This window comes from Oryzias latipes, chromosome 22 (genome assembly GCF_002234675.1).
Source record: "Oryzias latipes chromosome 22, ASM223467v1".
NCBI lineage: Eukaryota > Metazoa > Chordata > Actinopteri > Beloniformes > Adrianichthyidae > Oryzias > Oryzias latipes.
The window spans coordinates 7,222,788-7,250,296 of NC_019880.2; the positions used below are offsets into that span (position 1 = coordinate 7,222,788).

The 27,509-nt window shown below is 42.1% G+C and overlaps 1 protein-coding gene across 8 annotated transcripts in view; it reads left to right on the top strand.

Moving 5' to 3' along the window:
• Positions 1 to 25,734, top strand: part of meis2 (Meis homeobox 2) — a 75,155-nt gene extending 49,421 nt beyond the window's left edge. For 5 of the 8 annotated variants that reach the window (XM_020713483.1, XM_011490233.3, XM_011490232.3 and 2 more), the window contains 5 exons: positions 1,833 to 1,909; positions 18,585 to 18,643; positions 20,237 to 20,347; positions 20,721 to 20,812; positions 23,886 to 25,734. In XM_020713483.1, the coding sequence (XP_020569142.1) occupies positions 1,833 to 1,909; positions 18,585 to 18,643; positions 20,237 to 20,347; positions 20,721 to 20,779 (306 nt within the window). In that variant the 3' untranslated portion in view covers positions 20,780 to 20,812; positions 23,886 to 25,734. The remainder of the gene's footprint in view (positions 1 to 1,832; positions 1,910 to 18,584; positions 18,644 to 20,236; positions 20,348 to 20,720; positions 20,813 to 23,885) is intronic. The other 3 variants (XM_011490236.2, XM_011490235.3, XM_011490237.2) reach the window with 1 other exon arrangement.
• Positions 25,735 to 27,509: the final 1,775 nt, after the last annotated feature.

Sequence of the window (27,509 nt, forward strand, 5' to 3'; positions counted from 1 at the left end):
AATGAAAATCAGTGTTTTATTTTTATTGTGCCAGAAGTCTTGTAAAACACAAAAGAAGCCCACGCTGGATGAAAAAGATTGTAATCTTATGCGTAAACAACAAGCAGATGCAGGTATATATATTTAGTATTTTCTGCTGTTGTTTTGCACAAAAAGTCTCTTCTGAAGCAAGTTTACGGCCCCTGCCATTTGTGCACCCAAAGTCACAATAACTCTGTCTATGCTTGCCAAGGAAATGTCAGCACCTGGCAATCACAAAATGTATTTCTGTGCAAGAGTTATCGTCTTTCCTTTGGTAATAATTTTAGCATATTAAAAGGCACTGCGTACACAAGTACAAATCAGATTAATCCCTCTCTGCAGCAGGGACTCATTATTTGTCCAATCCTAGTTTTGTTTGTTATTAATTGAGCACATTCCACAAATGCTTCTTTTCATCTCTCGTTTAATTAAAACATTTAAACAGGCAGGGATACCTGAAAGGAGAAATTGCCTCCTCTCTGCTGATATGAATTCTCGCTTACATCAATTATTTTTGCGGCAAATGAGAAAATGCTTCTTGAGCAACTATTATCATTTCATTTTAAAATTGGATTCAATTAGCACGAGCCAGGGAAGAATTACAGGCTATGGAGTTTGCTTTCTTGAGTATGAAGAGACATTGGGTCTGAAATATCTTTTTTTTTTTTGGTACAATTTTCACCAAGTATAAACATTCTAGTCCAATAAAAAAACAAAAAACTGAAAACCTAAACTTAAAAAAGTAATATCTCTACTTTAAGATATGAAAGTTTCACCTAAAAAGAATGCATTTTGGTATCTGCATTAATTTGACATTGTTTTTAGTAAATACTTTTATACAGGTGTAAGTCTGAATGCATCTCTTCTGTTTAGAGTGGCTGAATGAAACACATAGTGTCTCGTTTGTTTCGTTTGCGTGCGTTCCGACTCCTAATCTGGCCCTTAAAGACATCTGTCACCAGCGATCACTGTTGTTTTGTCATGCTTCATAGCAGGCCCAGGGGGAGCGAGAGACCCAAAGGTCTGCCATTTATATCAGCCGATGTTCTTAAGATTGGACCTGACACAAATAGTATCACTGGCAGAATTTGTTGAAGAATTACATTTTCAGGTAGAAAATCTTGGCAAAGCCGCGGATGAGATTTTACGGGGTCCTTTTCTTTTAGCATTAGTCTGGATCCGGCTGCTCTTCTTGAAAAAGCCACAACCAGGAGACACGACGGAGAGTCAAGGAAAGATTAATGCATTCACAGCAAACCTGCACCCACTCATGTTGTTCCCTGCTATTTAAAACGATTTTGTAACAACAAGGCCCTCTAAAAAGTCTTGTTTGTCAACGTGTGCACCGAAAAGTAGCTCTTTATTCTTTGCCTGCTGTATGTAATCACTATAAATGCAGAACGCATAGACTGCATTTTCTTTGTGCACAGACAGGCTGAAGATAGGGAATAGGAACAGGGTATTATCACAGATGAGAGCTTTGACAAACTTGTTTGGCCAGCTCTGACAAGTTTAGCTCTGAATTTTGTGTGTGAAAGGGCAGACACGTGTATGCATTGAATATCCATACTGTGCAAGGGAGAGGCAGGGTTGGGTGGAGGTCACAAGACGGCACAGGTTTAGGTTACACAATGCAACAAATACAGGAGCATATTGAATACATAGAGAAATAGGCAACAGCCAGAAACCTGACTCAGATCATGTTCTCCCTTTTGCCGCTTCTCTTTGAGTGTCAACATTTCTGTGAATCTAAATGTCCCAAAAGGCTCATGAGTGGTTTTTTACTCCTCTTTCTGTGTTTGCCTCTGCAGCACCCATACCCCTCTGAAGAGCAGAAGAAGCAGCTAGCCCAAGACACGGGCCTCACCATCTTACAAGTAAACAACTGGTGAGTCAAGCTTGTCCTATCTGTACCACCAGCATCGCTCTGCTTTTCATTCTCAAAAGCCTTTACCTCGCCTCTTTCCTCCACCAGCCAAGACTGCTAATACTCCTAAAGTGTGAAAACCGTTTATGCACATCCCTCCCTGTTGTGTACAGACACACACAGCTGCTCACACAAAAGACCTACACATTGACAACCTCGGTAACGATATAATATTTAAGCTACTGGGATGTTCCAGTGTTATCAGTGCAGTTCTCTGTGGCTAAGTCAGTGCTCTTTGTGGTTTGCATTCAGCAGGAGAAAGGCAGAGGTTGTAAGCCACCCTTACAGCCTCCACACCCACCCCACCCCTTTTATCCAAAACATACCTAGTAATGTCTGGTGCCCCCTCAAACTGGCAAAACTGCCTTCCGCCCCCTCCCCATTTTACACAAGCTATATGGTGGATTAAGGTTTTGCTGGCCTGGCCAGCAGGGCCTTTGTAGATGGCTTAGCACATAACTGGGGGTGGTGGATTAAATAAAATGATCACAGAAGCAAAGAAATGATACAGGAATTACTTATCAAAATACTAGCCCAGGTTTTATCTGGAGCTTAATTTTGTTCAGTACATTCTCAGGGTGATGTTCAGATTAATTGAACTGACAGCTTCTTTTCAAAATTCTGGGAAGGTATTTGCACGGATTTCAGGTCTTACACAAACTTAATTATATGGAACCCCATTTTATCATTCTAATTCCATGTAGCGGGGGTTCTATTTACAAATGACAAGTCTGTGCCTTTTATTCACAGCTTTCCTTAATATATTTATCAAAGCGGGTTCATTTACAAAGTGCTCTATCTGTTGGATACAGGCAGGCCAACATTAACGAAGCTTTTAGGTTTATCAGACTCACAGCCTGACAAGTCACCCGAGGGTCAATTGATTTTTTGGTTCTACGATTCATTTTTTTTCTCATTTTTCCTGGCTCACAATGAGAAACACGCCTAGAGAATTAGCTGGGTTTGTCAGCCTTATCTATCAGACCCCCCCCCCCCCTCTCTCACTCTCCCCACCCCCCCTCCAACCTGACATACTCCGTCTCTCTCGCACACCCTTTGCTTTATTTCTTTCTAGCCAGGGGAAGTCAAGCTACTTAAATTGGCCACAGGAATCGTTGTTATCAGACTTTAATGCACCCTACAGTGTGGATAGCATTTCAATTACACCAGTAACCAAAGATTAGCCCCTGCTTGCCTGTTTCATGCTTCATGCCACCGTTTCTGGATGCCATGCACCTTACCTACAGGAGCAGAAAATTGAGTTGCCTTGCTTGTGTCATGGTGATTAATGCAGAAATACTCAGCTAACCTGAGAGGAGAGAGAAACAGACAGATGAGGAGATATGGGAGGATGCCCTGTCTTCTGGCTTTGGCAGAGGGTATACTTTTTTTCTAATGTATAGTTTCACAAGTTCCAGTTTACCGCCCCCCTTTTGATATGTCATTTGTGGCTCGAATGGCTACTGACATGGTCCACTGCTTATATGGCAGAAAACATGAAAGTCCTGATTAGATACAAACATCTTACCAAATCCTTGGCTGCGCCTGCATTGCACTGTAGCTCCCTTTGATGCACGGCTGCTGCCATGGCTGTCCAAAGAGTGGCTTGGATAGAAAGATGCTGAAGATGAGTGGGGGGGAGAGGCACCATCTTCGGTTTCCAGAGCTATCCCTGGGGGAAAGGATGTGCTGAATCAGGGCTTTGTTTGCTGGCACAATTGCAGCCCAGCGAGGACACAACGGTGCTCTGTGTTATAGTCAATAGACAGTGCATCTCTCTCTTTCTCCCTCCCTTCTTCTATGAAACATCCAAAAACCTTCCAACTATCACCTCTCTTCACGTTCACCTGCAACTCACCTGTATGCACTTATAGCAGAAACAAAAACTCTGAATCCCGTTGTCCTTTTACCACCTGCACACTCTGCTTGGTTTTCTTTTAGCTGATGACTGCCTCACCTGTGTTTGCAGCCCACACCCCATTAGCTGCCCAATGCTAATAAGCAGCAGAGGAAGAGGTTAAAGTCCACAATTTCACCACACTGATGAAGAGCAGATGAGGAGGCAGACTTGATTGCTCTGTTATTAATGATCAAAAGTGTATGCCGTCTCGCTGTCTGCTCAGATGTGTGTCTGGACGCCATTAGCTGACCATTAAGAAGTGTGGCTGTCTGTTAGCTTTGCTTACATTTGAGGAAACAGGCTGGAGTGTGTTGTGGGATCACATGAAATGACATGGGTCTATGGCCCAAATGGAATCGTGGAATAGGAAAAATGAGTGAAACAGCACAGTCAGGTGTCTGCACTCTAAAGGAAGCAGTTTACAGTATCTAGCTGGTTTATTTGCCTGCCTCAGCAGCTCCTGGTGTCCTGCTATCAGTCTGGGCTAAATGGGGCTTGACCGAATCCTTTCATGTCTCGGCGTTAGACCCAACCCGATGTGCCCTCACTCGCTGTCGTAAACACACACACAGCAACCATTCTGCGTTATTTACCATTGGAGCAATGCGAACACACACACGCAGAGAGTTATTACACGAGGCTGGGAGATGACGGTGATGACAGATGACTGAGAGAAACAGCATCTAAAAAAAGGAAGGAAATCGTCCCGTCATTATTCCCTCATCTCACAGGCAGCCAGTTGGTCATTTCCATGGCAGAGGGAGAGGCAGAGACAGTCAGAAAAGGAATATGTCAGTTCTTAGCATCTATGATGACGGACTGCTGTGCCACTGGAGCACTAATAACAATAAAGAGGGCACTAAGCCATACTCTATTTTTACTTTCTCTGCCCCTTCTGTAGCCCAGCGGGGATTACATGCACGTACACACACACACACACACACACACACTGGGGAGAGGCTCTAATTAGCGGCAGAAAGGAATACAATGAGTGAGTTATTAAGACACAGGGGCGGATCGCAGCCAACCTTTGCCCCCTGTCAGAGCACAGGTCACATGATAAGGGAAGGATATCCGCCAGACGACGGCGCCAAGCGGCCCTGGCCTACTGAAGAGATGAAAAATCTCTTTAGCCTTTTTTCTTTTGTCTAATTATGAAAAGAAATACAATCCGAAGCAACAGCCATTATTTCAGGCTTGCAGTAAACGAGAGCTGCTACTAGCATATTTCTGAGTTCAATAAACCAAAATCGGACCAGTTAAGAGAATCTGAAGGAATTACTTTCTTAAAGTCCCACTTAGATTATTTTTGAGCTATTTTTTAAAGCGTTTTCTAGGACATAGTTTCTGCAGAGCCGCAGGAGTTCATTAGAAATTCACCTTAGAGTTGCAGCCAGCACCGTTGGTGCAGAGCAACCTCGCCACTACTTTCCATCCTCCATCTGTTTACACTTTCTCCAGCTAGCTTACAGCCCCTCACAACCCCAACCTAACATTACCGGTGCAACAAAAATGGCGAGCAACCTCAGAGCTATCCAGTCGTACAGTTCTGAGCCAGAATCCAGGATCTAGTCGTCTACAACACAGCCAAAAGCTTTTTCCAACGGCATTTTTTTCGCTGCTCCTGATTCACAAAGACTTGAATAAGAAATACTCAATTTTAAGCTTAATTTTCTTTATATACGTCATCTATAATGAGAAAAATGCCACAAGAACACGTTAAAAAACAACAAAATGTATTTGTAGTGAATCTTCCGGGGGAAAAAAGAGACATAAATGTGTCTTTTAATGTAAAATCTTGACAACATCTCCTATCACCACCTTGCCAAGATTGTGTGGTTGCACAACATTCAGATGAACTGGTTTGCTTGCTTTAAACAGACAGCTCTGCAGTTCTTTGCTACAGGTTCCCTGTCCTCACACTCCTTTCATTTTATGGATGTCCCCTGCCTTTTTACAGTGCACTGCAGGTTCACATGCAAAATGTTTATGATAAAACACATTTGTTTGCATTGTGTGAGAACAAGAGGGAGAAGGAGGGAGTGAAAAAAAAGCTCAATTTCTTCCACTTAATAATGCATTTTCCACCCTCTCCCAGTATCCAATGAGACACTTAGGAACACTTGCTTTTATGATTCTTTTATGATTCTCTGGTTTGGCAGACAAGCACATTATGAAATGCAAAATAATAACTAATATTTTCCAAATTTAACACAAAGTTATAAAACCATGTTGCCCTATTTCCAACATTTTTACAAGTATTTAATTCTCTTGAAATCCTGCAGTCTTTCAAGGTCCTTCCCCCCCACCTCTTCATAAGTCTCTGCCTCCTACTTTTCTATTGGGTCGTTGAGGCGGCATTGGTGGACTAGTTGAGTGAAGTTGCTGGTTATCAGTCTAACTTTGACCCAGATGGAAATGTCATGCCTTTTTTTGGCTGCAACCAGGGACTCCCAGCAGTGGCCATCTCATGCCCCTGGCTTTCTAAATATACAGCTGAAGTGTGGAGAGGCTACGTATGTGTGTGAGAGTTTCACTCTCTTTGGTGTGTTTGTGTGCATTTGCATGAATGTATATGTGCATCCCAATAAAAGGAGAGGCTATCGGGGCATTGCCAACACAGGCATCATGATCCCTCTCATTTAGGGACTGCTAATTGGCAGTTAATTAGCAGAAATGACTCTGGTGTCAGATCCCAAGTGCCATTCCTCTACAAACACCCTCCTCCCGTTAGATTCATTTGATCTAACTGCTTCCTTGTTGTAACAATAATCATAAGTTTTCCAACTTTGGAAGGAAGAAAGACACTTAATGATTTATTGTGGAAAAAAATGGAACAAAATTGGTTGTAGAAGGTCTCATTCTGGCCCACAGTTGTCCCACATTCAAATGTCTACTAATGGCAAAGCGAGACACATGCTTCATTCCCAGGATTAGCCATGGGAGTCTTAAACAGCTGATGCTAAAGTGTGCCAGTGTGTTTATGTCTGCTCCTCCACTACACAGCATGCGTGTGAGTACAGAAGTCCTGTTGAAATGTTCAGTGTGATTAACAGGGCCCACTCCCACTTTATTGGGCACTGGAGGCACATTGGGTCATAGCATGGCATGGACACCCACCAAGACTATGAAGCAGCCCAGTGCCCACCTCAGTATGAGCACAGGGTTATGAAAAGCAGCTGGTGTTTTAATAAAAACTTGTTATCATGAACAAAAATGAATGCCTTCAGACTTATTTTCCCGTTACAAGTCTCTCCAAGTCTCTGGAATTCTCTCAGCTAAGACAGCTTGCAAGAGCGAAACCAGTCGAAGCAAGACAGGGAGGCGAAGAGCTGAAAGAGGCATTACACATAGAGAGCATTAGAGAAAGATGGAGAGCGATGGGAGGAGGGAGGTCTTTGTACTTCTCCGCTCCTTTATTCCTCAACGGCTTGGTTTTATTGGTAGGTTGTTTAATAACAAGGGCTCTGCGTTTGAAATGAAGTCGAGCTGCGTTTGCGTGGGCAGGCCTCTTTTTTTTTATTTTAAGATGGTAATTTCTGTTCTAGGGGTGAGAACTGGAGAAAGATCGAAAGAATACACCAGAGACCGAAGAGAGCAAGAGGGTGAGAATGTGGGAGAGGGGGATTCAAAGAGAACACAACAGGGGAAAGTAGGTTAATTTATGTCATTTGTAAGGAGGGAACGAATGTTAAAAAAAATGGTAGGTGATAGAGGGAAGGAAAGCACAGGGATGCTGTTTTCGTGAACAAGCAGCTTAATGCACACGGGCAGCCACAGTAAGCCTGCTAGAATCTCCCTGTGCCTGAGGCCATCTGTGAGCAGAATAGCAATTTTATTACTTTGTCATTAAACCAATTTCACAGCAGTATTGTTTGTTAATGAGCAGCCGCAAACGAGCAAAGATGTCACGTACTAGAATAGCAGGAAGATTTGTGACCCCAGCACTCCTCTATCTCATTCCCCCAACCTGTGCTTCATTCTTATTCTCCTGCTCTTTCTGTCATCATCTTCCTCCTTTACATCCTTGTCGTTTCTTCACCACCGTCCTATCACGCTCAGCCCTCCCCTTCCCCCCCCTATTATAAAGGTCCCTGGCTCATAAATGGGGAAAGTGCTAAAAGATAAAATGCAAAGTCTATACAGTCAAGTCTGACTTTATGAGCTTCCGTTTACCTTCAGAGCTCATTGGGACCAGTGGTTCCTCTGCACATTTTCTGGTTGTGAGGTTGAAAAGCAACATATTGGTTTGTTATTTAGCTTTAAAACGCAGGTGCCAAGTGCAAGCGCCAGCATGGGGATAAAGCCTGTGATTAGGTGCACAAGTCAGTTGGACTGAATGCAGCATGATGTCATTCTTTTGTATAGAAATAAAGCATTTAAAGAAAAGTTCTGCTGCTGCTGTAATGCTTTTTTTATATATACATATTTGTTTTTTTATGGCTCCTGTTCTTGTTTATGTTTTTACTCTGGAGGTCAGTCAGAGCAGAATCTCTGTTTTTTCATGTTTATGCCTGAGAGACAACCTGTGACAAAAAGAGCCAGAGAAAGAGAGAATTAAACTGAGGCCCCAGAGGATCAGACAGCCTGACAGAGTAGATTTGGAATAATTAGTTTTATCTGCTGAGGGAAATAGCTGGAGGAGCTGTGCGTTATCCACAGGCTGCTGCTATGTGTGCCTAGCTGGTGATGTGAATGAGCCGGCTGGATGTGGTGCATGACTTTGGGAGGAGGGGTGGGTTTTGGGGGGCTAAAGGGGATAAAGGTGACCAGGTGTAACAGAATGGCCTTGAGGGGATGTGTGTGTGTGTGTTTGTGTGGGTTCCAGCCAAAAAGGACAGAAGCTCCTTCTTTGGCTGAGCCCATTTAACTCTGTGAACCTCCAAGAGGTATTTTCTCTCTGTCCAGACATGCTCCTTCTCTCAGTCTTTCTACAGCGCTCTGTTTTTCTTTCCCTCCCTCTGACTTGCATCACATTCCCTCTATCACTGCATTTTGCGGCAGAGAAAGGCCGTCTTTTATCTTTGCTTTGTTTGTGTTGTGTCACCTTCACAAAACCTCAAGCGGCCCGACTCTTTCAGAGGAACGTTGTATTTTACGATATAAAAACAGTAGCTGTGGTCATAACTGTGACTGCACAACATTGTGTTTTTCTTATCTTGTGAGTGCGGTTTGTGCAGCAATGATTCATAGCCTCGTGTCTTGTGTGGCTCTGAGGTGCAGGCCAATAAGCCTATCATAGACGACACTATAAATCGATGGAGTCCCTCCCCGGTTAAAGCTACGTCCTGCCCCAGCTCAGACCTGTTATGGATGAAGAATCAGTTGGTGTCCGTCACATACACTTATTTTCTTAAAAGCAACCTCTAGGGGTGGAAATCACTGCCAAGAAACTGAATCATAGGAGTGTAACAATTATTTTAGACAGTGATTCAACTAATATCATAATTTGTGGTTGCCGATACAATTCAGTAATGAACCAATCACAGACCTAAAATCAATCCAAGACATCTTTAGCCAAACTTCAACCAGTGTGACTCAGAGATAAATATCTGGGTATTGAACAGTGCAGGTGAAGTTTTCCATATTCCTTGTATATCTTGCAAAAATAATCAAGTGTAAAATAATGTGTACAAACAAACAAGCACACAAGAATTAATAGCAAATCCATTCACATCAAATTGATCATTTTTTGCTGCCATCACATTCGTGTTGTCCGCTGTGATGGCACTTAGTCTTTTTAATGTATAGAAAGAAAATGTTATAGTTTGATTTGATTAACAACTTGCATTAGACAGATTGATCTGGTTGGTTTGTAGAAATAGAATTTGATTCATTGATTAATCGTTACATCCCTACTAAATCGATTGGATTTTTAACCAAATTCATTATTTGATTTGTTTTCTGACTTCTATTGAATGTTATTTTGTTTGTCAAATCTTGATAACAAAACCAGTTTGGCTGTGAGAAAAATACCAGTGATCCATACTGAACCAAAGTGGAACTTTCATTTGTAAAATTATAAATTTTTTCACTGAAAATGAACAAAAAAGTTTGTTTTTGCTTAAAAAATAAAATACATTTATATGAATAAATATAAAAGATTCAGTGAATTAATATTGCATTTTCTAAACTGAAGATCAATCTGATTTTGATTCATCAAATTTTAGACTTAGCCTGACCAACTGTAGCCGTCAATTGGGACTTATGAAAAGGAAACATTTTCTTTGGCCTCCGCAAAAAGTGTACCTGCAAATGACTTAAGCTCATTCATACCGACATGGTAGCCTCTCAGATTACAGACTTCTTTAGGTAACTTATAAAAAAGACACTGAAGCTTTCACAAATTCTGCACATTCACTAACAGGTGATTGGTTATGAGCAGAGACTTCAATTAGCAGAAAATGAGGAATTTTGTAAACAATGCAGTTTGTTCTTATGTTCCCTTCATGCAGCACTCAAACTCTCGCCCCGGCACTCTAATGAGGTTATTGAAGATTGCTGGAGAATTATCCTGCACTCTAACAAGATACAGAGATACAGAGGAAGAGGTTAGGCAGAGAAGGTGGGAGAAAAGACAGGAGTATATTATCCTAATCTAGCGTTTCTGTATTCCCAGCCTTATGAATATTTATTCCTCTCATTACCAGTGATGATGTATCAATCAGAAAACTCTGTGAGGTGGGAGGAGGGGGGCATGGGGAATATCTTTATCGCTAGTGGGAACAGGGGATGGCATTTTAAAACCCTCATCACAAGAAAAAATTAACTTCAGTTTGTTAAAAACTGTCCAGTTTTCTTTAAACTACTAACTGGAAAAGAGTAAATGTGGTCTCAATAAGAAGCCATACTTTTCCGCTATAGAATAACGTGTATGTTAAGTAAATATTAAAATCCTGAAATTAATTTTTTTTTGTTGTTCAAATGCAGTATTTTGACCTTTAAAATGACTTCAAAAGATAGAGGGCAGCACAGAATGGAGCATTGGCTGAATTGACTATGTCTTCATTTGTTTTCGGCTGTCACATATAAAGAAGACTGTTGGAGGGCTTGCTTCAGGCCACCGGGCAGAGTCCCTGTGGTCCGCTCCACAGTGTCACCACCGTTTCTGCCAGCAGTCCCCTCCATAAACAACAGCTATTTATATCTCTAGCCTGCTGCTTGGCGTTTTAGCCCTAAACTCCACTTCTGAACCCTCCTGCATGTGTCTGTGTGTGTGCATGAGAGACTGTGTGCTCGAGCAAATGTATGTCAAAGTGGTTATGTGCAATTGAAACTCTGATTAATTATTCAATAGGGAAGTCAGAGGCAAGCTGACAACATTTAACCGATGGCTCTCGTGGTCACTAATATGAGCTAGACTCTCAGACACATCATGGAAATGTACTTGATGGAAACGTTCACTCACAGGGGCAGGCATATAATGATGATTGGAAGACGACGTCCCATCGGGAGAATACCTTTCCAAACATAAATGCTCACCCACACACAAACACACACTTCTGCACTTGGCATTAGCCTGTTTTTAGAGGCTCATAGTGCATCAGTATAAAAACACTGGTGTCAGACAATCAAAAGGGTTTAGATACCACTTTTATTTAACCCCAACTGCTGTTTATTTTCAATTTTTGATATTATGCTGGTTTAACAACCCAAACCAGAAAAAAAATAAATGTACTTTATTGCTTTTGCTTTGGATGCAAAAATATGTCTCAAAATCAGTTGAGCAAAGAATTTCAGAGAATAAAATCTTTTTTAAGGGGCAGCATGTTTATCCCAATTGTACTCATGCATGTGTGTTTACTGCATAAGGGTGCAACAGATGTATTGGCAGGTTTCCTCTTGTTCTATATTAGCTAGGGCTATAACATTCATAAAGGAGGGAGAAGAGAGAAACTTCATATGAAGCGAAGGAAACAGATTGGCCTTATTTCCTTGCTTGGTTGCTGCTGCACTGACATCAGCGTTGGCTAAACGATACCAGCAATTGACATTCAATTTTGTTTGGTACGTCAAGCCTCTATCAAGTCATTATTAGCTTCCCCTGGTAATCCACTGTTTGATATTTGACACTAGCAGAGAATCACAGAGTCACAGAATGTTGATTACCAGGTACGAGGAGATGTTTGGGTAGAAAATGGAACAGAAGACAGAGAGGTGTGATGGAAAATGAAACACCGCAGGAAAAGCTAACACACTATCTGTTTATATGATAAAAGTTAAAAGTGCATTCTTCACAGTTCACCACAACTGAGAAACGTTGAAGAGCCAGCAGAGCGTCCACGTATCTCAGATTGGCTGATAGACAGTGTCGTTGTCATGTTTTTGTGGTTCACTGTATGCTTTCTCTTGTGTGATTCGCTGAAGTATGATAGCACAAAATAAAAGATAAAAGCAAGGAACCCCTTATGCAATTACATAATGAAAAACAGACATAATGAGCATTTCGTCCAGTGTGTCTCAATCTCTCTTCATACCCTGGACTCTTTGACAACGGATAATATTGATGGACTTGGTCTGAGGACACTTTAGCTCACCTGAGAAGACAAAAAAGTTAATGCACGTATATAAGGTGTTGTCTTTAGAGATGCAATGCAACGGAAAAGAAAGTTTTGCCAACAATGTTGATGAACTGTTCCCATAGTCCTGCTGTGTAGCTGATAAGATAATTATAAGTCAAGTGTTCCACGGCAGAGGTGCCAACCTCTAAGGAATTGAAGGTAATTAAGGGAAACATTTTGGAGCTGCCAGAAAGAAAGAGAAAAGATGACTCTATCTGCCCGCTTTACATCAGAAAAACTAGAGCTAAGAAAGGTTAGCCATGCTGGGTTGATACAATAAGGCCTCTTTCATACAGGTGTGTTGACGCCTGGAGCAGGTTTGGCCTCAGTCCATTCCATTCACCCTGGCTGATTTGAACAATAACTATCATATCTCTTGAAAGAAAAGGGAGGGTGAAGCGTCAAGCAGAAGATGCCTAAGAGCTGTGTCGGGGCCAAGAAAAACCCCCGCTGACGTTGTCAGAGCTTGTTGGTGTTGTAGCGAGGAAAAAAATGTTTTTTTTAGCCCTCATAACCCCCATTCCCCCCCAACCCCAATCTTTTCCTTTCTCTCCCTCTACTTCTGTGCTGGAGTCAGTGCTTTTGTGCCGTAGGACAGAGTGTGGTGAGGAGATGCAGGAACAAAGTGCTGCTGTGTGGAGCAGCAGCTGCTGCTTGCTGGATCAAAGGGGCAACAAGCGTGGTCTTCCTGGCCCAACACTGCTCTGGAGGTGTTTGACGGACAGTCAGCAGCTGGGGCTGCACAGCCCGCCTTGTAGGGGTCAGGCTGCTGGACTGCGAGGCCCAGAGGTGACATGCCCCTCATTGGTCAGGGGGAGGAAGGGGGAAGGTGTTAGATGGGAGGGTAACCAGCAGAGAAGATGTCTATGTTTATGTCCTTTGTTGTTTTTCTTGCCGTTCTTGGATACGGCTGTTATTTGTGGAATCTTTCAGAGATATTTCTTTTTTTTAAATAATTTTTACACACAAGAAATGGTTGAGTGGCGATCTTAGGGTTGAGATGTCCCAAGCACTCCACACTGCAGCACTCCACCTCATTGGTGGGGAGAATCAGAGCGAGGAAAAAAACAGACAGGGAAGCAATGCCGCAGTGCTATTGATTTATTTTAATTAGCTCCTCGTTAAATCTTGTCAGTTTGCAACACAAATATATAACTCTTTGTCTGATTTTCCTCTGGAGTCTTAATGACTCATACTCCCTGGGTTTCAAAGAGAAATGACTTCTGCGGCTAGACTGACAGAGGAACGCAAATGTTAGTCATATTGGACTTTTTTGGGGAGTTAGAGGGGGGTGCCACAAAATGGCAATGAATGGAGTAATAAAAAGAGAAAGAAAAACAGGTCAGTGAAAGTCCATGGAGGAGAGGTGAAACAGTCCCCCTTTCAGAGGCAGACAAAAGGGTGTGTGTAGGGGGGCATAGAGGCACTGTGGATGAGACAGAGTGAGAGATAGATGGAGGTAAAACTATGTAAACACAGCGATTGCTCCAAACGTGGGCCCTGCCTGACATTCTTAAAAAATGGTCCTGCCTTGCTCTGCTTCACATCTGTACTAAATCAAACAGGAGGGTGAGGTAATGTTCGCCCAACGACTCCTGTTTTAACTTAAAGACGGAAAGAAGGGATTTAAAAAAGGAAACTCGGTCTCTGATAGGATGCATTTGAGGAAACTTCCTGTTTTTATCCTCTATCTTTTTGTCTGTTATCACCACCTGAATGAGTGGAGCTCACGATAAGCTTTTATTTTGATAGTTTATGATTAATCTGCTGATAATGGAAGTTCAATTTGATGGTCATCTACTTTGTGTATAAACTATTGGAAGCAGCTTTGTTTTACTGTGAAAGATGCTGCTGTTGACGTCATGCATCACGGTTTGGGAGTTTGAAGCCCCCACATCACTTTCCTTTTTGTCACAAAGCAGAACTGTTCCTTGCTTAACATAAACACAGCCCTCTTTATAAAGCTCATTTGCATCTACTTCCTGGTTGAAGTGGTGTTTTTGCTCTTCTGCCTATTTAATTCCTTTGGGAATGAGAAATAAACTATTGCATTCTGTCCTGAAGTGAGTTAAAGTCAGTTGCAAGAATCTTTATTTCTTTTTGAAGCGGAAGCATAGAGGCAATGAGGTTTAATAGGAACCAGAGGACAGTCATGTTTCAAACGGCGATCAGGAATTGAGCAAGCACGTCTTGTTCGGATTGTGTTGCATGTAATCTTCCTACAAAGGCAGGCAGACAGGGGCCCAGGAATGCGTCTTAACTAACTGAAACTTGCCCCCCCCCCCTCCTAGCATATGGGTTTTCAAAATGGACATCCCCTCGTCAGTCACAAACTGACAAGAATTGATCCTCTGATTTTTCAAAGCTAAATCCTTTTTTTGGATGAGCTGCATTTGGAGCAATTATCAGAGAAAACACGTTCACTGTTTCTCCATCCCGCCTCACTCCGGGCTTTGGCTTGGTTTCTTTCTTTCATCGCACACTCGTCAACAAACATGTGACCCCACGCCTGATTGGTCGGCTTTCCACTGATCCCCACTGCTATTGGCCCCACTTAGAGAGTGTCTTCTCCCGCCTCCGTGCACTCTGACTCTTGCTTTGCTCCAGGGTAGGGTGGTTTGGCATGACAATTTCTCAGGAAAGGAATGCTGACAACATGAGTAAGTTACCAGGTGTGGCTGCGAGTCGGTTAAGCAGAAACAAGGCCTTTCTGACAGATCGAGATGAGGAAGTAAGAAAAGAGAACAAAGACGAGCTCAGAGTCAGACAGACTGGTTTGCCGTGATTACATCCCTAAGTGCCTGGTAACCTTTCATAGACTGTCTGTTTGAAAGTCTCATAAAGTCCTACTTGATGTTTGATCCACTCATATTCAAATTTCTTTTAACAGACATATGCCAGACAGGGTATTTAACACCTAAAGAGGCTCTCGCTGAAGGCCCCCGTGTGTGAGAACAGATATTATTAACCATGAATGCCATGTTGATCCAGCCTAGTGGAGACTCTGTCAAGTGGACTCCTGCTGCCCTGGCTCCATCATTCATATCTGTCTGTTCGTTCCCTCTGTGACATGCAAAGCCTCAGCAGTCAGAGCTCTATACCTGCCGCTCTATGTAATTACGGAGTCTGTTTCTAGTGGAAATGCATATTGTGTTCTGCTGACACGTGCTTGTGCATACGGATCTCCTGCACCCGGGCATGTCAGCTGGAAGTGCTACTGTGGGCCAGTTGGCAATGGTCTTTGAAGAATGTGCCGACATCCATGTGCATACATATGCACACGCATGCACCCGAGCACACTTAACACCACAAGGGTAGTTTCTGATATGCAACATGAAAATGTGTTTAAGGCTTAATGGCTGAACGACATTAGGCGTGCACATTAAACTGCAGTAGCCTGCTGCATGTAGGTTACTGCTTGCAGCAGGCTCTAAGCTGTATCCCAATGAATGACCTCTTCTTGACCCCCTAACCCTGGCTTTAATTATTTGTTTGAAGACAGCATGGAGTTCCCATGCTGAGAGGTACACTGTGTACTGTGTGTGTTTCTCTGCACTAACACTGAGCAGATACAGACCATAATAAGCTAGACCACCAGATGTAGATAATAAAACATAGCTTTGGGTTGGAGGTTTTTCGCCAGTGTCCCCTGTGAGTGGCGTGTTCTGCTGCGCTTTCGGACGCACTGCTGTTGGTTGCGGTCATGTCCTTGTCTGACGGTTTACAGCGCGTGAATATGTTTTAGCAAGTGGATTTCTCAGCGGCTGTGGTCAACCTCTGTATCCCCTCGGGACTTTGAATTCATCCATCTGACCATCCGTCCAAGCTGACTGGTCTTCATTTCAGGAGAATTCCAGGTTGTGTTGGTCTAAGCACACTCCATTAGCAACTCAGGGGTCGAGAGAAAACATTGTTATCAGGCCTGGCTCTGATAATCTCAATTGGCTTTACTCGGACTGATAAAAGGTCCTCTAAGGCCACGAGAGGGGCCCTTGGTCACCCCCTCACTCCCTCCAGAGCATCTCATCCACAGAGTTTACTAAGAAAACTTGTTTAGTGCTACCAAACAACACAAAAAAAAAAAAAACATCAAAAGAAAACATCTATGAAGCAGACTCTCAAAAAAGATCATTGGTATAGAAAAACCTAAATATATTCACTTAAAGTAGAAGATTTATAAAAAAAAAAGAAATAAAATAAAAGAACAATTTTTTGAACCGACATTTGGAGATGCAAATAAAAAAAGTAAAAAAAAAAAAAACAATGTCACTTTGATCCTGCAGAATCTACATCCAAGACTCCTGAAAAACCATATGGTTAAATTTAGCACCTGGGGAGAACATTCCAAATATTATGTGTTTATGGTTACGACTCAGAATAGGTAAAAGAAATGCACGTGGTTGTGATTTTGGGCTCTTCGGTTCATGCAGAAAGTAAAAAAAAAAAAAGTAGGACATATTTTTTGGCAACTGAAAGGCTCCGAGAGTGAATAGGGAGTGTGATGCCGGGAATTTCTGTTTACTTGCTCAGCTGGTTTTGATGCGGAAATCTTCTTTCTCTTTCAAGCTCCGCAGACATTTATGACAGAAGAGCTATCTGACAATGCTTTTTTGCCTTTGTTCTATCAAGAAACACTTTCCCAGTTAATAAAATGTTATCCCTAACCCTCCCTTAAATCACAAATCAAGCATTACAATCATAAGATTTCCAAGCCAGCTCTCATTCACCTTTTGGCCTCTTCTTTCCGTCTCTCATGTTCTCATATGGGTGTGTTTCATCTCGTACTGTCGGGGGGCCCACAGCACCCCTGCGTACCTGCACTCTGGATGCCCCCTGGCAAATGAGTACCGTGCCTCTCTTTTCCCAGCCGTGCATTTTGTACATTTAACCATGTCACTTTGAGCCAGGAGATTACAGGCGTTTAAGTTCATTGGAGAAGGTAAAGGCAGGTATCAGGACTTCATGGGGGATTAGGAGCCCAAATTGGTTCCAGCTCTCCCTGCCTTCTAATGACCAGTTCTCTAGCTGTATTGATGGTGCAGTGAGCCCGTATGCAGAAAAGAAAGGCACAGCTTTTTTTCCACTTTAAATGTATTAAGACCGTTGTGCTGGACAGCTCCATCTCGATTTGACGCCCTCCTTTAATATCAACCACATGGTGATATCTCTACTGTAATGTCCAAGTTTTTATTAGTATTTTTTTTTATGTTTTTGAAAGTGAATTAAAGTCAGTTAGATTGAAAAAGTTGAGCTTGGCCCGACCGGCCTGTTGTTTTTGACACAGCCCAAGGCACCCCCATTGGAAGTTAAAAAGGTTGCCCCTGGCTGGCACTCACCTCCTCATGACCTCCGGCTCTACAGTGGAAAAGCCACAGGAGCAAAGCCGGCCAGGGAGGTTTTGTGGAGCTGCCCTCACTCGCTGCTGTGGTGGTGATAAAACTTCAGACAGCCTAATTGATGGGCTAACTGACATAACAATACCTTGTGAAAGCACGGAGTGGCCCATGCCTGGTCCTCATTTCTAGACAGCTGGAAGGGGAGCAGAACCCCCTACAATGCGACCAAAGTGGGGGTCTCACAGAGGGGGACACTGGAGGTGGGGGGTAAAGGGTGCAATGAAAGGAACCATTTGTATTCTGCGTTTTTGCTAACTTAACTCACCCTTTGAAGTGGCGGTGAATGATAACACCAAAAAAAAAAAAAATGTTTTGAAGACAGCACATTTGACACAAGTGTGAACTCTTTCCACCTCTACTGTATGTATGTATAAAGTTGTGTTGTGTGTAGTTGGTTGCAGAGTTCCTGAAAGGAGGGGGCGAGAATAGGATGTGCCCAAAGCCCCTGTGCCCAAGCTGCACTTAATACTTGAGGAATGCCTCCCCTGTGCCCATAGCAACCAAATGTAATCAAAAGCTTTATTAAAAGAGAGGGGAATAGATCATATGGAACATTAAAAGTATCCCGGACTGGGTTCCCAAGTCAGCACACAATTGCCCTTTTGTTTGTTGCTGTTTTGTTGTGTGCTCCTCTCTCAAGGACTCAGGGACTAATGTTGCAATAAAGTCATGCAAAACTGTTTGTCTTTGTGGAGGCTGGTGATGAATCCTTCAACGTGTGAATGCAAAGTGATTTAACGTTTCTTTTTCTCCTCTCTGTTTTGTTTCTCTCTTACCAGGTTTATTAATGCCAGGAGAAGAATAGTACAACCCATGATCGACCAGTCAAATCGAGCAGGTAAAAACTAAAAAAAAAAGGAGAAGAATCCAGCAAGTCTTACAGTAGAGCCCATTTTTCCCCCCCCTTTCTTTTGGAAATTTCCAAGTCTGCTTCCTATGAATAACGTCTTTTAAAAATCCTTTACTGACGAGCACATCATGCCTGGAGCCCTGATTTTTTAACAGAGCACCCCTGCACCTACACTTCCCTGAAAACAAATCCCTTCTGCTCCCTCCTCCTTTTCTCCATTTCCATTTTCTATTTTCTCAATGAGATGTGTTCAGCGGTGTTGCCAGCCCTTTGCTGATTGACTCTAATTGGAGATTTCCCAGTCTAAGTGCAGAGAGGAATATTAGCCCTCTCTCTGTGAATTACTAATTGGACACAAGAGAAGTGCCAGAAATGCTAGAAGCAATTTATGAGGTATCTTTCGTTTGAGTCTGTTTTGTCTACTTTAAAGGGGTTATCATTGCGTTTTTTTCTCTTGCACTGCATTCTTTATTTTAAATTAGCTTCTCCTATGTTTTATTAATATCACTGAGCAAATTTCGTTGTAAAAAAGTATATAATTTGTTTTTTGCCTCCTTTAACCATATACATTCTGTATCAATAAACACTCAGTGGAAGAATTGCTTGGAATCAATTCCCCTAAAAAAGATTATTTTAAATGTTTTAAGGTAAAAACCTTAGATTTGGCAAACTAGAAACAGTTTTCAGACACCAACTTTTACCAAAAAGTAAACATAAGGCAGTAAAATTATTTGGCACTGCTGCAAAGAGAGGAAAGTCATTTATCTCAGGGATGGAAAAATCTGTTTTTTGCTGATTAGCAACCTCGCTACCATGTAACGATTCCCTCTCACCAGGGAAGAAATTGTTCAAAGAAACATAAGCAATGCATGGGATGACATGCACCATCAAACGTGGGCGACTTTCTACAGTTTTGTGGATTTTCACAAGGAGTGTTTTACCACAAACATGGAGTGTGTGCAAAATCAGCGATCTCAACAAACGCAGCATGACTAACGTCACCCTTTAATCATTAAGAATTACAGATTATCCAGGATAATACTGCTATATTCCTCAAATGCACTGGGGGTTTTCTGAGAATTAGATCATTAAAGCTAAAAATAAGCAAAAGCAGAGTCGAGTGGGCAAATTGATTACTGCTGTGTCTTATGTATCATCACAGATAATCAGATAAATTATTCACAATGTGAAAATATTTGGCAGTTTGAAGATTATCAATGGTTTTAGGGATTGGCATTACACCCTTTGTGCTTTCTCAGAGAAGAAATGTTTGTTATAAACTGTATCTGACCACTTTAAAAAAAAAAGACCCTCACAACTATTTCTTCAAACTGCATGCCATCTTATAACAACTTATTTCCAATGAATGTGGCTTTGAATGACACTGATACCGTGTACACACGCGTGTGGACGGGCTTGCATGTGTGGGGACCCTCACATGCATGTCTGCATGCAGTCCACAAGTACAATGTCTAACAGTATGTTTGGGCTGGAACTGGGACAATTGCTGATTGTCTGGTGTGTTCTCTCTTCTTTTCCTTCCCCCTCCCTTTTTCATGTCCACGTTTTGACTACAATCAGGTTTTCTTCTTGATCCTTCAGTGAGTCAAGGAGCAGCGTACAGTCCAGAAGGCCAGCCAATGGGCAGCTTCGTGCTGGATGGCCAGCAACACATGGGGATCCGACCAGCTGGTGAGTTCATCCACCTCATCTCATCCCTCCTCTCCTCATTACACCTGCCTTAACAGTCACCAGTGGTCCCCTTCCCCTCTGAACTGGATGGCACATAGCCGATCTTCACAGCAGCATGAGATCCAGTCACCTCAGCATGGAGAACGCCCCAACTAAAATAACAAATGATTAATCTTACTACCAAGCTAGCTTGTTTTTTCTTTCACCTCACAAAGTGGATAGAAACTCTTTAGCAACTTCATTCTTCTCCTCAACCATTTCCAACCTAAAGCTAACCAACCTCATCTACTCTATCAGTGGGTTTTTCCCAACCTTTCTGTGATTCAAACTCTTGCTGATTCCCTTTTTTCTGGCATTTATCTCTTCTTTCTAGGGCCTATGAGTGGAATGGGGATGAATATGGGCATGGATGGGCAATGGCACTACATGTAACCTCCATCTTGTAACGCAAAGAAAAAGGGGGAAGTAAGTACTGGGCCGCTTTTCCATGTTTTTCCTTTGAGATTTTATAGCTGGGGGTTTAGTGCCCCCACCCCCTTCATCACACCAGTGCAGCCTCTTCTCACTGGCCATCACTTAACAAAAAGAACTCACCTTAGCAACAGCTCTGGACTAGCCTGCAGGGCTCCTTTAGCAAAATTCCTTGAGGGAAGAGGTGGGAGGCAAAGGATGAATTGGAGGACGAAGAAAGGAAGGAATCGTTCTGGTATAGAGATGACCCGACTTGTGGCGCCAGAAAACAAGTGGAACAACAAAACAGGGGTGGGGAGAAGAAACGGCATGGCATGACATGAGGAAATTTATTCATCACAACAGCGCCATCGCTCTCCACATCCCGGACAGCCGATGCAAATGTTGGACATTTAGGGAAAAAATAACATCTCCTGGGGAAGGGGGCTGACGGGGGGGGAAATTAAGCAGGCTCCAGTGAAGCGATAAAGAAGGAGAAGTGAAACTGTCCTCCGAGTGACATAAATCTGTCTGGGGAAGGATTGATGCCCAAATTATCTTATATGCAAAGACGGGAACACCACAGTACATTATGGTCCCGGAGCGAGATATACGGGCCACGGGTGACACGGCCGATCCTTCAGTGGGGGGTTTGGTTTGAAAATCACATTCGGAGGAATGGCTGTCAGTTTGGGGGGGTGCCTGTGTGTTTTGATTATTTTTTACAGGAGGGAGACAATTTAGGACAGGGTGGGGGCCAGTGACAACCCCGACCTGGGGCGCTGAGACAAGACACACTAAGATAAATTTATGAGGCTGTAGACACAAGCATGCAAACTGTGTTGAAAAGGAAGGGACTTCTTTCACACATACAGATACTGTCTGTGTTGGCTCTCACACACAGATACACACACAATCTCCAAACAGTGGCGGTCTGATTAAGCCCGCCGTCGGGCCACAGTGCTGACATTTGAAAAACCAAGACGTATCACTACCCAAAGGCAGCAGGGCAGAGGAAATTTTATTTAACACCTAAACTCCTTTGCCCAATGAGGCACAATATAATAACACTTACCTTGATTAAAAGAACCCTTTATATGTAAATGGAAACTGGATTTTCCAAAGGGTCACTGTGGCAATTCCACCGACAGAGATCATTTCACCCCTGCAGTCCTTGTTTCCTCCGTCTTCCTTATGTTTTCATGGCTTTCTGTCTCTGCTAATGGCAGAAGAAGGGGAGAAAAAAAGAGAAAATCAGGAAGCAATGTTCCCTAAAACAGCCACACAGAGACAACATTTGCTCAGGTTGGCTAATTCTTAATATAAGGCTATATAATTTTGAGACTATTTAATTAGGCAACATACTTTACGCTTCATGACCAATTACATTAATGGCTTAATACAGAGAAATATTATCCTTTCTTGATTTGATTACACAGCCACACAATATGGTATGTTCGGTACTTAATTATGGACGGCTATTGAGCAAGACTACTGTGCCATAACAGAAAAGCACGCAAAAGATGGCAGAGAGGCCCAGTCTATCCCGTTATTGTCATCAGATGGTTTTACCACTCTTGTTAATAAAACAGGGAAGGGGGAGGATCTCTGATCTACTTAATTCAATGAAGGCAGCTCACAAGATGAGAGATTACCATCTTACAGCGTCAAAAACATCTGCTGGGCCTTTTAACAGGAGCTGCTCCAGGTTACGTTGAGGCGAGGGCACCCATCATACTCTAACACCCCCAATGATTTATTTCTTTTATGACCCCAGTAGTGAGGTTTTAAGAGACCCGCTCCGACAAACACTTGCATTTCCAATGAACTGACGGGCAAAGGGAGTGTTGGAAAACGGCACAGCTCTCAAACTGTGAGACTGATCATTAATCTTGGCCTTTGGTGTCCCTCTCTCCTCTCTGTCCTCCTCCTTTTCCCCTTACCAGGGCCCTCCAGTGTAATTTCTTAATTGCAGTGTACTAAGGTGCAGGAATGCAGAGAGTGAGCATGCCTAGTGACCTCGCACCGACCTCTCCCCACCTATTACAGCTTCTAATCCCCCAGGGGTTCACATTACAAAGCAGGCCAGCCCAGACCCAATCCCAGACCAAGGGCCCCTGGCTCCAGTGGGACCGCCTGCTCACTTGCCTCTCCCCAAGGTCCAGGTCTCTGGACCGGCCATGTTCCCATACTCCAGTCCCAGGCCCCAGAAACAACCCCCCACCACCACATCTTGCTCCTTTCTTCCTGATTACAACAAAGTCATGTTAAAAGCCAAACAGTGGCACTCCTGAGTCCGCTCTGTGTCCTGGGTCTCATCACAGTATGAGAGATGACAGCATGCTGGGCTCTCTACATGTAAGAAGTGGGGTCCACCTTAGAAGACATCAGCATACCCCCCCACACACTTCTTTGCCTTTGTGTTCTCTCCCTGCCTTCTTTTATCTTTGTTGTCCTGTCTTCCTGCAGCCTCCTTCTCTTCTCCCAAAACCCACACCATTCATGCAATGATGAGTAAGCTTAAAGTGCTCTCGTTCTTGGGATTAAAGCAAGCCTTTAGTGTTCACTGTCTTGCTGATATAACTAACTGAGCGCTAAATTATTCAAAAGCTTCTTTAAAGGATTCTAAATCAAATATGTTCAGAGAGACGCGTCCTCATGAGAGACTCCTTGTTCGGTTTGTCGTTAGATTCAGCCGTGGAATTGACTGTTCCACTTGTAAAAGTATTAGCACATCTTCCCATCAATATGCCTGCTTGGTTTTCCTCCCATCCTACAGGACTACAGTGTCTGCGGATGACTGGGGATCATTTTCCAACCTGAGACCCGACCACAACGCTATTGGGCATTGTAAACCACTCACCATTGCCTAAAATAGACCAGGGCAATAATGTCTCTCTTTACTTGTGGAAGCTAAAAGCTCTCTGACACACACAATGTCATAAAAATCTGCTAAGCTCTTTGTTGGTGAAGTTGAGTTGAAATTGAATTAAAGGCTGTTAATGGAGAAGGAGCGTGCCAAAGCTGCAGTCAGGGAACACTTTTATCGACTGCATCAATACATTTCCTCTTTCCGTCTTTCTCCCAGGTCTGCCAGGCATGCCAGGGGAGTACGTACCTCAGAACAGTCCTATCGGCATGACCATGGCCCCACACACTTACGCCAACCCTCATCAGATGACCTCTCATCCCGCCCACCTTCGACACGGACCCCCTCTCCGTGGGTACCTACCAGATCATGCCCACCATTCCCACCACGCCATGCTAATGCACGGAGGACCCTCGTCACACCCAGGAATGCCCATGCCTGCACAGAGGCCCCCTTTGCTCACTCCCATTGACCCCAGTACTGGAGGACAAGGCATGGACATCCATGCCCAATAGAATAAGGGAACTTTGTTACCACAACAGGAGCTACAACAAGAAAAAAAAAGAAAAAAACGGAAAAAACAAACAAAGCAGCCTGACAAATCCTATTTTGAGACTATTTTTAAGAATCAAAGCAAACCCTTTTGAGCAGAATTTGACATTTAAAGAAGCAGAATTCCAGTCAGCTGTGATACTTTTTTTTTTTAAAGAAACTTGTCAATTTTGTTACTTTCATCCAAAAGAAGGACCAAGCTGGCAGAAACACTTTGTAAAGTCTTCAGCTTTTGGTAAAGATCATCAAAAGATGTTTTGATGAGCATGTGTGCGAGGAATGGACAGACGCACACATTGAAAACACGTTTCACACACCCACTCAACACGCCATCGTAAACACGTTCAATACACTTTTGTGTGACATAATATTATCACTCCGGAAGATTTAAAAAAGAAACAACGGAAAGACTCCAAGAGTTATAACTACTGTAGTATAAAAAGTATAGATAAATAAGTTAAAACTTGTGCATTTTTATTTTTTATTTTGTTGATCACATGATTTATGTTTCCTGAGCTAGTTTTAGAACGAAAGGTCAACCTTTTTTCTCTTTCACACTGTGTGTGCTCCTTCCTAGAGGAGAAACTGTCTCGCAGCACAGCACTAGAAAACGAAACAGAAGGAGAAAAAAAAAGGAAAGAAAAGAAAAACACAATAAGAAGATGGAACATCTCAAAAAGGCTTCAAACCACAGAGGGCAACCAGGCCCTGCCCCTCCCAAGAACAGGGCATGATGGGAAAAGGCTGCTAAATGACACCGGATCTCTCCAGAAGATTCAGTTTGAACATTTTTCATGCCCTTCTGTTTTTTCTCCCCCTTTGATTCATCAATGAATGTTTGCCCCGTAAGTTTTAAAGGAAAAAAAAAAAAAAAAGTTCTTTGTTTGAATCGCCCAAGCACTGGATTGTGTTGGTTTTATACATTTTTATTTTAATATATTTTTTGTACCCTGGACTCTCACTGGTAAGAGCCTATCGAAGGAAGTTTGGTGGAACAGAAACATCCTGCATCGCTTCTTGATCTGCGAATCAACACACCTGCCATGGGGACAGTACAGTACTGACACAAATGTTGATTTTGTGGCACTGGAGGAGCATTTGACAGTGGATGCACCAAAAGAACCTGAAACGGGAAAAGGAAAAACAAAAAAAAGGAAAAAAAAACTACTTAAATTATGAACTCAATGCTTTTGGGAGAAAAAAAAAGCTGAGAGAATATTGTAACAAACTTCGTACAGAGTTCAGTCTATTAATTGTTTCATGTTAGATATTCTATGTGTTTACCTCAATTGAAAAAGAATGTTTTTGCTAGTTTCAGATCTGCTGTGGCATTGATATTGTATGTCCATGAATTCCTTCCTTTTTCAGCACGTGTTCCTCACTAGATGATAAGATGCCGTCTCCCTTAAGCTTTGTCAAAAATACATAAAATACTTGTATGAGGACTGTGACGTAATGTTTAAAAGGTGTTCAGTCACAAATGCTGTAATAAATATTTCATTTTTGATTTTTGTTAGATTTTTGTGTGATTAACTGTGTCGCATACAACCTTTTTCCTTCCTATTTCCACAGATCAGCAGTCACTTGATGAACTATTGTTTGTTTGCATGTGGAATTTATTTTTGCACAATGTCATAAAAGTCCATGCGTTTCCACTCTCTTTTTACGTTCTGTTTGTGAAAAGCTTTCTTTGGGCCCAGAAGTTTCATTTAGGATTTTATTCCACTCTTGAAATCACAACAACTGGCTAAAAAAAACAAACAAACAAAATATACTTAGGCTCACAAATGTCCCCCTTTAAGTGCTAAAAAACTGACAGATGCAAATTGAGGGTGCAAATCACGAGGCAAATTCTCCAGTCATTTTGGTTTTACACCAGAAGATAAACTGCAGGAACACAACGGCAAGAATTAAAAAGCTTTTCAGTTAATTTAAGCCAAAAAAGGAGATAGAAACTTAAATTTAACAAAAATTTTCTGGGACATTTTGAGCACAACAGAAGTGATTTAAATATTTTATTTGTCAAAAGCTAAACATATCAAAGATTTATCTAAATCCTTTTAACTCTTACTTTTTGTTTTGTTAAAAAAGGAAAACACATGATAATGATAATAATTAAGAGGTCTTGCTCCCTCATCCACGGTGAGAACAGAATGCAGTCTGTGTGCTGTGCTTGTTCTTGTCGTTTTGCAGCGCCGCCTGTCGGTTTATTCGGGTACTGTCGGTTAGTGTTACAGCCCATCTCTTTTTTTTTCTCTCATTCTTCTGTCCGTGTCTGCCCGCGGCCGCCTAAATCTTCGCCTCAAACCACAAATGACGGAATCACTTGACCTGAAATGTTTTTTGCTTTTCAAACAAAAGTTCGGCATGATCGTTGACTTCCGTTCTTTTCTTCTTTTTTAAATTTCTTTTCTTTGATTTCCAATTTCAAATCGTCCTCTTTTTTTTAAATTAATTTTAAATTAACTTGTGCAGCATTTAAGCAAAATTTTATATTAGTTATACAAAAAACAAAAATCAATGGTTTTAATAATTTTTTTGGAGACGAAAGTATCTGGAAAAAAATGTGAAATTGTCCTTTTTTTCAAAGTCGCTTGTTTTTTTCATAACTAATTCAAAATGATTGGAATTTTGTTTATTTTTTAAATCAATGTATTTAATATTATTTCTAGAAACAGGTTTCTCTGCAATAAAGGCAGATTCGATTTGAAGCGTCTCAACTCTTAAATATTTGAAAGATCATATATATATATATATATATATATATATATATATATATATATATATATATATATATATATATAATTACATATTTATTTTAATTGAGTATTTTAGTCTTTTTTAAAGGCTGAAAAATCGGCTGTAGTGTTTTCCATGTAAGTGTTAAGCCTTGAACAGGGATTAAAAACTGTTTTTTGCACCCCACTTTGGTTAACGCTGAAATATTTTCCCTTAAAATACCTAAAATGAGAAGATGCTCTTTTGTTTTGTCTCTTTTTTTATTCAGTGGAGAAAAACGGAAGGAAGAACCCCGCCGTTTTGTGCGGAGATTATCTGATGAAAAAGAGAGAAACGCGAGGATTACTGTGGATGGAGAGGATTTTAATATTAATAGTTTTTTTTTCCTCTTTTCTTTTTCCACTCCACTCCACTACTACCACCACCACCTCCTCTTTCTCCTCCTCCTCACCTCCTCCCCGATGAGCCAGAAGGTAGATTGCCTCTGCTGCTTTCCTTTTTGCCGATTCGGTGTGACAGGGATGATGGATGATCCAGCCGAGCTAAACAACT